This window comes from Centroberyx affinis, unplaced genomic scaffold (genome assembly GCF_046629955.1).
Source record: "Centroberyx affinis isolate AG114_WGS23_722 - 3 ecotype Tasmania unplaced genomic scaffold, CSIRO-AGI_Caff_v1 ptg002538l_1, whole genome shotgun sequence".
Lineage (NCBI taxonomy): Eukaryota > Metazoa > Chordata > Actinopteri > Beryciformes > Berycidae > Centroberyx > Centroberyx affinis.
Genome location: NW_027280755.1, coordinates 37088 through 52365, shown reverse-complemented (window position 1 = coordinate 52365; position 15278 = coordinate 37088). Strand labels below are relative to the sequence as shown.

Here is a 15278-nt window from a genome sequence, read left to right as displayed (position 1 = left end):
ATCATGTAGTATTTCATTTAAAGCGAGCGAAATGTAGAATTCTTTTTTTCTAAATTGTTTAGAAAAGCCTACAGTATTAGTTACAAAGTAGGCATAGAGTGGTGGGACATCTGTAACCGTACACTAGATAGGACCATGATGTTAAATTATACAACCATCATTGACTTTTACCACTACATTTCAGCTGCTGCATCTCAGGTGTTAGGTGTAAGGTCTAGAGACAAAAAGCCTTTGATCATTTTCTTAATAACAAGGTGTTGACGTCGCAGAGCAATTCACTTTTACCTTTACTACCGCCGCCATGCTCACAGCCATAGGACAGAGGCTTTCATCACATTCTTACATAAACACAATGAGGTGAGGGTGTTAGGGGCATATTGGCCTCCATCGCTACCCGTTTCCGCTTCCACTAGGACTCCAGCAGTCATAGGGGATAAGGGGTTTCCTGGGTAAACACTAAGGTGAGTACTGTGACATCTTTTTCCTTGGATTGTCTGTTTAAGTTTGAGTTTCTGGAGGTGCCGCTCTTTTCTTTGTCTGTAAAAATTGTGTGGTTTTCCTGTGGTGTCCTTTTCTCCGAGTTACCGTTTTCTACTAATGAGTCCGAGTTGTCCTTTTGACCCGGCTGTGTGTAAAAGTTACAGTGGTTGTCCACAGGATCGTTCACTTTTACGCTGTTAACCTTGAAGGCCTCTCCGCTGACAGTCATTAACTTTGACCTTTTCCATTCACTGCTGTGGCTCTCGCAGTCACAGGCCAGCTCTTTTAATCAAGTGTTTAGATAAGCAACACTTTGATATTAACCCGTTACCTCTTTTCTTTGTGAATTCTCATCCAGGCTGTGTTAAGCTTTTAGTCAGGCAACTATCTACAGGGCAAGCTGCGGAGCGGCTCACGGGACCATATATATGTATATTTACATCATATTAACCTTGACAGCTATTCACCTATAAAAGTCAACACCTTAAACTTTTTCATTTCCACTTACAATAACTGTACGAGAAACGATCAGTCACTTTGGTCAGTGGGAAAACAAGGTGTGTACAATTCATTTCTATTTAAAACAGTTTCCTTCACTGAGCTCTCTCCATGCTTGGGGGAAGCCGTTTTCATTCAGGACTTACAAAAACAACGAGGTGTGGTCCATTCATGGTTCACTCACTTTTACATTTATATCTGTTAGCTTTTGTTCACCTTCCTAGATAAACAGCAAGGCGTGGGCCGAAGCTGCCATTCACTTGTGCAGTACCTCAGCCTTCGCTGAAAAGCCTCCAGGCTGACCTTCTCTTGATGTAGACCTTAACCCTTGGAACTCTGCCTACACCTGCACAGGCACTGCTGTTATTGTGTGACAAATACACCCAGGCTTTGCTCACAGTGCTTAATGTTGAATGAAAGTAGAAATCCTAAGGTTTCAACTGTAATAAGGGGCTTAAGACATATCATTGTATAAAGGTTGTTTAATGGTACAGCCATAAGATGGCATCTTGGTTTTAGACTGATCAATCAATACAGACATGCTAAAGCTGAAAAAAAGCATTGGGAATATAAATAGTGGATTAAGTCTAAGACACATGGACATTCGATACTCTAGGTTGATACTTGAGGGGAAACTAAGTTCACCCTGAGTTTAAATAGCTGACACCCCACTGCTATTATTTTTTCTTTCAAATCTTTTAGGCTTAGGGTTGACACTTTCTTAGAGAAACAGTAAGGTGTGTGTGTGTGTGTGTGTGTGTGTGTGTGTGTGTGTGTGCGTGTGTGTGTGCGCGCGCTTCAGATGCCAGTTCCCTTTTCTAAGAGGCTTGGGGCTGAGGCTTTGATCAAACAAACACCACGGTGTGGGATATCAGTCAGTGTGAGGCTTGTTTTCTTCGCTCATGTGTGACCTGAAGAATGTAATTCTTCACACGGGCAAAGTCTGCTGCAGTCGCCGTCAACTTATACACACACACAGCAAACGACAGCCGAGCATCGCTGGGAAATCTGGAGTGATGTCATGAATGATTAAGATTAGGGTGGTGTAGTGTGTCAAGGGAACAACGCTCCACACCAAGTGGAGAACACACACACACACACAAACACACATGCATGTTTGCAGCAATGCGTGTGGACGCAGACTCACATCTACATACACAGACATGCATGCACTCAAAACAACAGGATAATAAACATTAGCTGTGTATCCACAACTCCTCTGGCTGCCTGCTGGTGAACTCCGCAATACTACAGAGCTCTTTTGATCCTTGAAATCCTGTCCTGAGCTTCCACTTCTGTGTGATTTTCTGCTCCTTTGATACTCACTCTCCTGTTGAGTTATTCTGTTGCCAGTGTGTCAGTTGTCAGTGTGATATTGTGAGTGTGTGATGTCTGCATGGCTATGGATGTCACCTCTGAGTGGACATTGTACTGCCTTTTTGAATGGGAATCATTCACACTAATGGTCATCCTATTGTATATACAGTCCATTTTCAAGTGTGAGGTGAAGTCTGTGGAATACATATTATAACATTGTTGCATATGAACTTCACCTCATAGGATGAATATGGGACAAAATAACAGACTGGCAGCTTATTACTATAGGTAATCATGTTAACCTATGTTAAAAAAAAGTGACAGCACCAACAAAATAAGACCAAGTTTAGCTCACTGTGCCACTATGTTTGCTTCTAACTGCATTTGTCTGTGGCAGTCAGAAGACTGTGGAGGTGTCACTCAGCTGGTCTCGGCACCAAACACTGCAGAGAGCTTCACTGTCCCTTTGTTTCTTTAATAGGATGAGCTCAAGTGTGTGTGTGTGTTTGATCACTCATCCGTCCGTCCTCAGTGTCCTCACTATCCTGTTACATAACACCACTACACCTGCATCTTAACAATTCCCTTAACAACGGCAGAGGTGGTGTGTGTGTATACATCAATATACTGTATGTGCAGTGTGTGCCCGATTGATTTAGCAATTTTCATTATGGGCATGCCTGGATTTATTTTGCCTTTTATTTTGTGTTTCATTACATGGAGCATGCACAACTCAAAAGTGCATGAACACACACACACTCACACACACACGATCGGGTTACAGCATGCCCAACATATCATCACACACCTACTGTTGCTAACCCTAATCTGGTCCCAGTGGATATGCGCAAGCGCCATGTACAAACACACGTGTACACACACACATGCACGCGTGCACACACACACACCTCCCCAGGGAGAGGAGATGAGAGGTGAGTACAGGACAGGAGAGTGGCTCCCACACTGCTGAACATACACCTTACAACACTAGAGGATCAGATGACAAGCCTCAGCCAACACACACACACACACACGCAGTATGTACAGACTCATCCTTTCTGTCGGTCTCTCTTACAGAAACATACACACACACACAAACTCCAAAAGGCAGCACATAGGACATAGTCATCTCATGAATTCTCTCCCCATGTCCTTAAAGCTGGGAATCAATACAGCCATTACAACATGGTGAAAACAGAATGCGATGGATTCTCTCTCTCTCTCTCTCTCCTTACACACATCCCACATGCCTGTATGGTAGTGAAAGGCTGTGGTAGTCGCATATGTCGTTGATTGTGTCAGTGGCTTTATCATTTAATACCTGTGCACTGTGATAAGCTACCTCTGGTTGACCTCACACACGCACACACACACAACCGAACAATGCCAATGGAGAACCTGATAAACAACTGGTGCAACTATACACACACACACACACACACACACACCAAACACTGGTAAACAAATGCAAATGAACAACCGTTGAACAGTTGTGTAACACACAACTGGCTCAGTTGCACGTGCAGACACACACACACAGACACAAACACAAGGTTAATAACTACACAGCACTAAACAATGTAATCAAACTCATAAACAACTGGCCCAGTGATCAACAGAAACAACAAACAACAACAACCACAAAAAACCTCCCCAAATGAAATACGTTGACCATATCAGTAAAAGATGCTGGTTTTTAGAAGTGGTATCAAATTTGCTGCATCAAGCGGTGCTGAAACATTTTCCAACAATACCCAGCCCTAGATTTTGAGCCAGCGCCTTTCAGCCAGAGAATTAAGTCTCATGAGTATAGCTGTCTTTTTATTGTGCCTTAGTATTGTGTAATACTAAGGAGGAATCTTGTAACATACTTGGAAGTGAGTGAGCCAGGTCATGCAGAGTTTTAATTACGGAACCTTCCACACCCTGATTCCGCAGAGAGACTTCTCTCGTCTCGTCTCTGTGCGGCAGTGAGAGAGAGCGTGGTAAATCTGTGTGTACAAGTGTGTGCGTGCAAGTGTAATTGTATAGTACTGTATGTGTGAGAAAGCGTCTGACCTTGAGACGGTGGGAGTGAGACAGTCGTGTGTGTGTGTGTGTGTGTGTGTGTGTGTGTGTGTGATTTCATGCAGACGATGGCTGGGTGAATACAGGTTGAGCTAGTTAGCTGGCACTGTGTCAGGTATAATTAACACTGTGATCCTCATCTGGAAAACATGTTTTTTTTTGTCTATCAACTTTTCTATCACAATGCTGGTAACATACACCATCTGCCTGTCCAGTGCCAAAGATGGGTAGATAGACAGAAAGACGAGGGGACAGACAGGCAGATTTTGTGTGGCAGGTTTTGTATGTAGGCCAGGTTTAAGAAAGCCAAATTAAAGCATTAATGAATAATAAAAAAAAAAATCTGTCCCCTGTTCGACCCTCCTACACCAGGGAGGTCACAGAGAAAGGAAAAGGGACTGCAGATACGCTCCATCACTGAGACAGTGAGGACAGGGCAGCTTAGCTCATCTTCCTGTACATGCCGATTGGATTTCCTTCTTTCCCACACACACACACACACACACAGTGAACTACCGCACACCAATAAAGACAGACACACACACACACACGTAAAAAGGAAGGTGTTGCCTACAGTAGTGGAGATGTACTGTACCTCCCATGAGATTCCTGGGAGGGACGTACTGTGCAGAAGGTGTGTAACCTACTCAACAGGAAAGTCTATTTTAGGGCCGCGGTGTCCCCGCCCTGCCCTGCTGTGAAATGGTATGGAAACACAACAGGATGGGCTATCTCTCTCTCTCTCTCTCTCTCTCTCTCTCTCTCACCCGCATCTCGTAAACCCATTAGAAAGACCATAAACACATCAGCGTGATCTACTTCCCATTTACGCAGAGTGGCGTTTACACCCGGGCGTTACACACATCGATGACGGCGATAATCACCCGGGAACCTGGCTGTGGCTCTCTGGGAGCCACGGGGCGCGGGGGGGGGGCGGAGACGAGGCGCAGCCACAAAACAGTAGCAGCGCAATCCAGGGAGGACACATGACTCTGATTTAAAGTACTTCTTTTATGTGGTTAAAACATGACGTTTGGGCTGTGCCAAACTAATACATCAGAGTAAAAAGGGCTAGGACTAGACAATGAATTTGAATGGTAACAAATGTATCATTGTCTCACCAATTTCATTCTGTTGACAGCTTTGACAGCTGAAACATCTTGTTTTAACTGCGCAAAAAAATTAAGAAATATTTCTCTGAAGCGTCGTGCCTCTTCCCCAGATTATGCATTTCCAAATAAACAATACACACTGGAATAAAGGTTGACAAGTTTCATTACCAATTAACAATGTGTATGCTGTAAAACAATGAAGGGTCTATGGCAGGTCATCCCATCCATTGTCACAGTTTTACAGGTGTGATCTACAGCTAACACAGCAGCACTAAAGTCAAGAGTTCTCACTATAATCTCACATACAATATAACGGTAGCTTTGATCTAAGATTATCCTAATAATGCAATGAATAGGCTGTTAATAAAGTAAATACATTCTTAATGACTATTTTATGTAGTATGTAAAGTCTTGAACTTCCTTGGAACTTCATTGTTCAACAAAAGCTGAAAAGACTTAGGCTCAGGTCAATTTTTACCATTTCTCTCACCTCAGCTACTAGCCAAACAATAAACTCATTAGCATGAATGTATTCTGAATGATCAGCACCATTTGTTGTGTACCTGGGAACAATACTTCCATAGTTTTTTTTTCCAGTTACAGCAATAAATCATACTGCTGTAACCATCATATCCTGTTGCCTGCCTCAAGGTCAATTTGCAGAAATAAAGTGTGTCTGTGTCAGCTTTTTGGATAGATCAGTGCGGAAGACGTTTGATGTGGGGTGTCGCTGTCTCCTCTGAAATAAACACACTTCCTATGACTGCAGCTTCCAGCCAGATTAACACAGGCTTACGAGCTGCTCTTTTGATAGCGTGGAAATTGGATGGGCTATTTGATGTGGGTCTGTTCACCGCATTTACTTTGAGCTTGACCACAGCTTTCTTCTACATCCGTCATCTGCCAATAAAAGGGTTTATTCGACATGTTTGATCTCGCCAAATATTGGTACAACTACACCAACTTACTACCTGCTGTGCCTGCTCGGCAAATCCGGTATTAGTCATTCAATGAAAACCTCAAATTTTTCTTTTTTTTTGTACTGAGAAAGTTCTATGACTCCGAGGCCCACAAACCACATTCAAATCTCCATATATATAATTTTAAAATTGAATGTCATTTTTCTTACTGCCTGAAATACCGACCATGAAACAGCAGATTTCATTCACTAGCAGCGATTTACTCTAAAACCTAAACTTCCCTTCCACAAGTCATCTGTCAACGACGAGATTACGACCTCCTGATCCCTCTAATTATCAAGATGACTACATCACAATTATAACCAAAGCTAGCAAAGCTGTCATGTCTTACCAACGCAATACGAACTGCAGCCAGCGAGGAGGCTAAAACAAACACAGGCGGGGTCAGATTACAGTCACCGCGGGACAAAAGGTGTGATACAACTGTTTGACGAGTCAGTACGATATCCTTCACCATTCATTTCTCCTTCTAATAAACACAATAACAGGCAGTAATTACCCTCTGACTGATTGGTATTATTTGATGAAGCATTTTTGGTTCTTAATGAGCTCATTATATGGGCCGTCATCACTCAACCACAGCGGAAAAGGCGTAAATCAGATTGTGGGACAATTATTTGAGCTTAAAGGAGACGAAACTCACTTCAACCGTTTGAAAATCTTGAATAAATGATTTTGATCCCGGTGGGTGAAGATTTAAATGGGAATGGCAAATTAATTTCGGCTTCAAAATGTTAATCCTATGCCCTGGGGCTGTGTGGGTTGCATTACTGAGCATCCGCCACCGTCTCCCATTTCGAGGAACGAGAGAGGAGAAGTCTCGCCTCCTAATCTGTGATGTCACCGCAAAGGATGTACAGCAAAGAAATCTGACATTATAGGACAGAGTGTGCCTATTTGGTGGCGAGCTTACTTGATGAGAGCTGTCCTGGGCGTGTCTTGCTGCTTTGGCTCCGTTCCGCCTGGAGAAGCGAAGGATTCAGAGCCCTGGGATGACGGGATGGAGGAGGAGGAGGAGGGAGGAAGGGTGGAGGAACGCAGGGATGAGGGGAGGACGGATGAGGAGGAGGGAGGGGTCTGGGGCGGCGGGTTCTTGCCGCTCCGGAGCAGGCGTAGGGACTTGACTCTGAGAGGCTGGATGAGGCCGTTGTTGCTACGGCGACGGGCCACCTTGCCAACAGGTCCCGTACCGGCCCTCCTGAAGGTTCGCTCTGGTCTGGGAAACACACAGAACACACAGGACATCACAAACGGCTGACTTACAATTGCTGCATGTTAACACAGCCTTGCCCTGGAAACTTTTTAGATAAAGGCTTCGGTTTTTCCACTTCTTGGTAACTCCATATAACATTCCCAGGGCAGGTTCACACAATTCCACTTCTGTAGAACAAGGGCTTCCTTAACCACATTTTGTGCTCATAATATGAGAAAACGGGTCATCCAAAGTACGCTTTGTTTCCTTAACAATGCCAGACGCTCTATTCAGCTGGTGATAATGTAGCATTTTACTTCAGGGTATCTGTAGGTTTCACAAAGACAAATTTAAACCGTTTAAAGCTACCTGGAATTTAAGAACAACTTAAAACACCAAAAAGAAATAAAAATCTGCCAAAAACAGCCAACAGAACTTAGCTTTTGAAAGTTCTGAAAGTGTTAAACAGCATTAAAAAAATGGACACCAGAAAATGACTTGCAGATATGATGTCCAATTGTTTCTATTAAAGCAGCTACAATGACGGGACATATTTTGCATATTGTATTAACCCTGTTTTACAAACCTGTATGCAACACACTAAATGTCACTGCATGTAAAAACTCTCAATACCACCATTTTATTTTATTTCATTGTTATTAATTTAAAGCTTTTTAATCATTCTCAATGAAAAAGAAACCTGTCATTACATGTTGGAAAAATGTAAGACCTCTAATAAATGTATTTGAGATATTTTAATACTTTTTAAGACCTCAAATTTAGATAATTTATGACTTGGTCAGACTTTTAAAGGATCAATGGATACCCTGTGTTTACATCGTAAAATGGATGTAGGTATGGCTTTCTATGTATTTTGTTTGACCATGGCACAGAGCGAACTGCCTGCGCTGGCTTTGATGACAAAGACAGATGAGCCCATCAGCTGCCTATGTAGCATGAACTTTTCTCAGCTTATTACAGTAATAAACGTGGTGGAAACGATGGGGAACAAGTGACCTTTTGCCAGTGGAGACCAAAAAAACACAATTTACAGAGTCAGAATAAAACGTGTTGTAGTGATAATCAGTGAACTACAAAACAAAATGACACAATTTGACATCAACTTGTATAAAGCAGTGTAAAATTCAGTCAGGTTTAAAGCCAGAGTTTCTACATGTATTTTTGAGGGCAAAGCTGTTTTAAAGCTACAGTACACAGCAGTAGATGAACCCGGCTACAGAGAATGACATCACTGTGACCCAGAGGTCAAAATGTCACCTTGGTGTTAGGTTATACTGAGGACAAGTAGGTTAGTCCATGCCTCCTCCAACCCCCTCTCTGCTCATTGCTTCCCTGATTCTCATTTCAATTCAAACATATTTGCTGGCATTTCAAAAAATCTCCCAAGTGAAAAATTTGTTTCTCTCCACTATCTCCTCTCCCCCCCTTCCCTCCCTTTCAGCTGGGATAACAACTCCATTCCCACTGTGTTGTGATGTTCCCTTTATCCTCAGGTGCAGGCCTACCAATATATTATACCACAGGAAACACCTGCATAGTGGTTACCTCACTACAGAGGGGGGAGGAGTGGGTGTGGGGGGTAGGGATGGGCAGTGAAACATACACAGAGAGAGAGAGAGAGAGAGAGAGAGAGAGAGAGAGAGAGAGAGAGAGAGAGAGAGAGAGAGAGAGAGAGAGAGAACTCTGGAAGGTTTTGTGGCAGGAAAAAGGGGATGCTATGTCACTTTTCAAGCTCAGCACATGCACATGTACACAACTCTCAATTTAAAATATCTAAAACAAAGCAAACTACTGCACTAGGATCAAACACTGTTCTGCTGTGTGTTACACTGACAGTCATAAAACTGCAACGTACTGCAGGCTCCCACAAATTAGAATTCTGGCAGGAAGGCACAGGAGCTGTTTACAAACACAGCAACCAAGAGGAATCATTTAATTAAAGACCAAGCAGCATAAACACTTGAAATGAGTAGGCAAGTAAAAACCAAACTGCAAAAGCACACAACAAAAATTTCACTTTTCTTTAAAAAAAATTCAAATGTCTTTTTTTTGTGCGTGTCTGTGGTTGTGCCCATGTCTCTTTTTTATCCACAAAATGTATCTTTTACAGTAAGCCTTTGTATTGGCACACTTTCTTAGCAATTGTAGCTTATTTGGAGGCTTTGGGGTTGGGGTGGGGCTGGCGTTGAGGAATGGTTTGGGAGGGTGGGGAGTGGGAGGAAGGTTCCATGTTTTTATATGACATGGTGATTATGACTGGGAGTTACAGTTTTCAGATGACAACAGCGATAATGGCCGAGTTTATAATCTTAAATCTGGGAGTAGGACACAAAAGACAAATGTAGTTTTTCACTCTGAAATAAAGATGAACCTCGGACTCTGGTTTATGAAAACTCCAGTATTGACCGGCCATAAAGAACGTCCCATGACACATTTTGGATCCTGACCTGCAGTTTTAAGAAACCAAGATATAATGTATCAACTCAAATGTATACAGTGCACACAAACCTGCTGAGACAGGCTACAGGACGCCATAACATAACATAAGGGTGTGTATTTTGTGCAGGCAGGGGGATTCCTGAGAGAGACAAATGCCACAATGGAACGCGGAGCATTCCTGCTATTGTTTGAATGTTCCCGTCCCGTAGCGCTCTTCATGTCTGCTCGGTTGGAATCTTCCCAAATTCAACATGTCTGACAATATTCCTGACAGGATTCCTGAGAGAACGAGAGAGAGATAGCCAAGATTCTTGGAGCACGCCGTACAGTAAGAGACATGTCACGTGGTCATGGTATAACGTCAAGTGACCGTGGTATTCTAGCAGTCTGACCCTTAGGGCTGCATGAGGGCACCAAACCCTGAACTTTGACCCCTCCACAGCAGGCCTGTCTCATACAAGCCTGATATGACCTGAGGGCCATTAGTCCTCAACAGAGCAGGAGGAAGACAGTGTTTGGTCTTTGAAGTTTGCGAAGGCAGGCACTCTATAACTCCTGCTTTCTGTTGGCATATTCCATGTTCCAATCACAAGATGTATCTATAGCAAACATGAATCCTCCCTATGCCTGTTTGCAGTACAATGCTGACCAACTCAGTGGTTTAAAGCCTGTTCACACCAAGGACAAGATTTCATGAGCCATAATATAAAAAAACTGACTTGGTGCATTCTTCACGACTGCACACTGGCACACTGAAACTTTGTGCAGTGATTAAAAAAAAAAAAAATCTGGAACAGGCATAATTTATGTAAAATTCTGCAGTGACTGTGAAGTGTAGTCGGCAGGGGATTTTCCTTATTGTCTTTGTATTTGAACAATCCCATTTCACATCGTGATGGTGTGAAATGGCTTCAAGTCCATTTTCAGCTCCTTCAACCGCCTCTAGTAAGACAGAGACTCACAGACTAACCTGAAATCACTTATGATTACAGCTGAAGTAGGCGTGAAGCCTTCTCAGCCAAAAACAGAGATTATTCAGATGGGAAGTGTGTCTGGTTTGGTTCTAGCGTCTTCAGCAGAGGGATCAATTGAATCAAATAAAACTTTGTCTCTCTCTCTTTTTTACTCTAAAATCTTCCTGTCCTCTCGTGTTCCCCCTCTCCATCCCTTTGCCTTGTCGACAGCCTCGGTGTGTTTTAGTCTTGTTAAGCTGACGTGTGTTTTCAACACCTGGCTGGGAGCATTGTCCAATCCCATCCTTAACCACTAATCTGCCATCCAATTACAATAATCCTTTCATTGACCCCTGATGACCCCCGGTGACCTGCAGTCTTGTTGGAGTGACCTCAACGACTTGACAAGAAGGCTAGAGCTGTGAGGAATGACAAGTATGCTTGAAACACACACACACACACACACACACATATACATTTGGAAGCATGCAAGCAAGCGTGCGCACGTACACACAGGCACACAAGTGCATGTGTGTGCAGAAGTGTGTGCAGAAGTGTGACAGCCTTTTGTTACCAGCAGCGTGCCTGTCTGTCAAGGAAAAAGCAATATTACATTCAGAGGATTAGATTACACTATTGTGTAATTCTAAGTGCTGTTGGAAGGCTAACTCGTTTACAAAGAGACAACTTGAAATGTTTTGATGAAGTAATACCATGGAATAGCAGTGCTTTCTATGGGTATATAATTGAATTTGAAAAATGATGCAAACAGTTCTCTCACACACATGCAGAGTGACAAAGTGTCTGTATGTTCCTTAAGCTGCGCATACAGTACGCTACTGTACACATTCACATGACAATAAACAAGCACATACAGGCACTTCTGAGTGTTCTTGTGAGAGAGAGAAGATGCCTTTTGTACATGCATGCTCGACTGCGTGTGTGTTGTGAGTTTTAAATTGAAAATTGCTATATGCATGTGCAAACTCATTTGTGTGAGGGTGTGCGTACCCACTTGCAAGTATGTATGGGAAAATCTCCAATAGGCTAGGAGGTGAAAGAGAAGATTAGTGAATCAAACCCAATAAATTTATGATGTGTATGTTCTTAGAAGTGTGTGTACGCACATCTAGCCATAAAAACTTGTCAAGCTCTAACAGAGGAGCTGATGCTCAGGAGACTGTTGAGTGATAGAAACCCTTGGGACAGAACAATAACCTCAGATAGATTCCAATTTGTTATTGAATTACACACACATCAACGGTAACCGACACCCTGAACTGCTGTAGGGGAAATGCTAAGGGATCGACTGACTCTGGGAATCCACGCTCCAATAAAATGGGTTTGGTGCTGCTCGTTTGAGCTAGAAACAAGGATAAGAAGAGACAGACGAGAGAGAGAGAGAGAGAGAGAGAGATAGAATATGGGGGCACTGTGATCCCTAATCTATGGAAAAAGATGAGGCTGAAGAGAGACAAATTCATAATTTGACATAAAGTGACACTGAAACTGAAGTCACAGAGGAGGGGTGTAAACGGTGAAAAGCGAAAGAAGAGAGAGAAAGGGAGAATGAGAAGGAAGAGAGGACGGGTAAAAAATGGAGGAAGACATATTGTGTTACCACAAAGAGTTGGGGAAGGAGGAGAGGAGGGTTGGGAAAGAGCAAGATAAAGGGAGGGAAGGAAAAAACATAGAATAAACATAAGAATAGAGCAAATGAGGGTTATGTAAACACTTAACTGATAATTTCAACACTAGAACATATGTATGCATGCAAGTGAGAAAAGCAGTAGTAGCAGTAAAACTGGGACATAAATGCAGAAGAAAATAACAGAAAATTATAAAAATATAAATATATCTACAATATACGTATAACAAATTAGAGGAATATCAGAGTGTTGTGAAAAACTATACATCTTCCAAATACTGTATATTTGCTGTACTGCTGTAGACAATGTGCCTCATCTAACATGGGTGACGTTTGACCTTTGACCTCACCTGTCTTCTTGAACACCACCATCTGTATCTGTCACAGCACTGGGGGCCACGATGACGTCACCGCTGGCCCCTCGCACTACTGGCTGGTGGGACCCGCCCCTCTGCTGGCTCCGCCTCCTGGTTCTGATCTGAGGGAGGAAACGAAAGGGAAGGCGGGGGAGAGGGAATGAGGAAAGAGAGAGACATTTGTGTTTGACCCTAAACAGAGAGTGGCAGGATATTTGACCACCATGACAGAAAGCCGGGAAAATCGTTGATGATGTGTGTTAGTGGACATGGCCTGGTCAATAGGAAAATGAGCAACAATACTGCATGAAGAATAATATCCACCCTCTGCTTTGGCAATGTATGTAATCCCTCTGTCATAAGAGTAAAGCACCCAATCACTTGAAAAATAACTGAATTTCGAGAGAGGATGAGGGAAGGAGTATTGGGATGGAAGGGAGGAATGGATGAGATAGCAGGAAGGAGGGTGAAAAGTGAGGAAAGAGTATTGGGACGGAGTGGATGAGAACGTGAGGGAGATGGAAGGAGAGAGAGAGGGAGCAAGAGATGAGGGGTTACGAATTGAGGTCGAAGGGTGGAGTGGAGCGGGGAAGCAGGTAGGGAGATAAATAGGGATTATGGAATGGAAGAAGACGGGGAGGAGTGCAAGAAAATGGGACAAGGGGAGTAAAAAGTGATGGAGAGGGAGAGGAAGAGTGAGGAGGGATTTGGGCAAAAGGTGGGGGAGGCATGAGAGGTAGATGGAAGGAAAGACGAGTGAAAGGGCGTGACAAGGGGGGAGAGGAAGAAAGAGGAGGAGGGGGCACCTTCTTTTCCCAAAGCCCATCCTCGAGGGCTGTCAAGCTTTGCATGCTCTAGTCATTGAGACAAGATGCCAGAATATGTATCCCTATCCCAAGAAAAATTCCCCCCCCAAGTCACAAATCATTTCTAATTGACACTCTGGAGCCGCACATCAATGTGATCTAATAGACGGTGAGGTGGGACAAACTCTTTCCTCTCATTTCTGACTTGAGGGGACAATAGTGATTCTTCTCTAATCAAATCTGAACTGTCCTAAAGCCACAGGAGAAACACATTTGAGCGCTGAAATTCTGCAGCATTCAACAGAGGAAGCAAGCTTGTCAGAAAGAAGGTGAAATTCTACTCCTAATTCTAATAATAGGTCGGAGTTGGTGTTAGAATGGGTGTTGAAATAGGTGTTAACGCTATATTTCTAAACTGTGAAATACTTTAGCCACATTTCCAGACTCTACTGTAATCCTGAGTGACGGTGTGAGAAAACATGCCAATTAAACTCCCCTAAGAGTTACCCAACAGAATTAGCCAAATCCTAGTCTTGCTCTCCCATGTCACTTACTTTATTATAGCTCTCTGCTGCACGTCTGTTCTCTCAACCTCTGCTGTTCACTTTCATTTTACCTCTCTCTTCCTGTTCTCGTGTTCTTCATCTCTCTTCTGCCGCTCTCACACACTGCTTGGCTCTCTATCCCCTCTTTCTGCTTTTCCTTCTAGCCCATCTCATGCTCTTTCCTCATTCTTATGTACTACCAATAATAATAATAACATTAACAAACGTGTGGCCTATTTCTAAAGCAGTGGAGAAAGGCAGGTGATCCCCAGAGGGCAATCAGAGCCACGCATGTGTGAAACACAAAGGTCACATTAAAGCTTAAATTCCTGTGATACTGTAGCTTAACACTGTGAAGCCACTGTGTGCAGGGCCATGGTCTCACAATGCTGCTTCACAGAACTGAACTGAGCTGGACCTAACAAAATAGGATTGCACTGTGGTGGCCACTGAACTAGAATAAGTAGGGTAAGTAGTAAAGCATTTCCATCTAATATTTCTGAGTTATTGTTTGACTACTGGAGTACTACGATGCACCTGGATGGACTATATCTATTATGTAGGCCTTTGATGGTGCTGGCCTATATATTTTACCTTAGGTAACTGACCTGTGCTGCTGAATATGATGGGGATGACTGCATTGCTGTACTCAAATGGAGCAGGCAGGACACAGCTGAACCGTACCAGGCTGGTTACTCATTCACCAAACTCTTCACACAACTAGAATAAACTGCTATTCAAAAGGCATGTTACTGGACACTCTGAACACTATGTTTATCCTACTAATACTAATTTGATGGAATTGTTGGACTCCACTGGTTACATGTACTTGTATTTTGCTTAAAATCTACAGTCACCATGCTA

The 15278-nt window shown here is 43.1% G+C and overlaps 1 protein-coding gene across 1 annotated transcript in view; it reads right to left on the bottom strand.

Moving 5' to 3' along the window:
- Positions 1-15278, bottom strand: part of LOC139656790 (carabin-like) — a 57245-nt gene that overhangs the window by 5549 nt on the left and 36418 nt on the right. The window contains exons 8-9 of the mRNA XM_071534412.1: positions 13058-13185; positions 7368-7670 (exon numbers count right to left, since the gene is read on the bottom strand). Coding sequence (XP_071390513.1) covers positions 7368-7670; positions 13058-13185 — 431 coding nt within the window. The remainder of the gene's footprint in view (positions 1-7367; positions 7671-13057; positions 13186-15278) is intronic.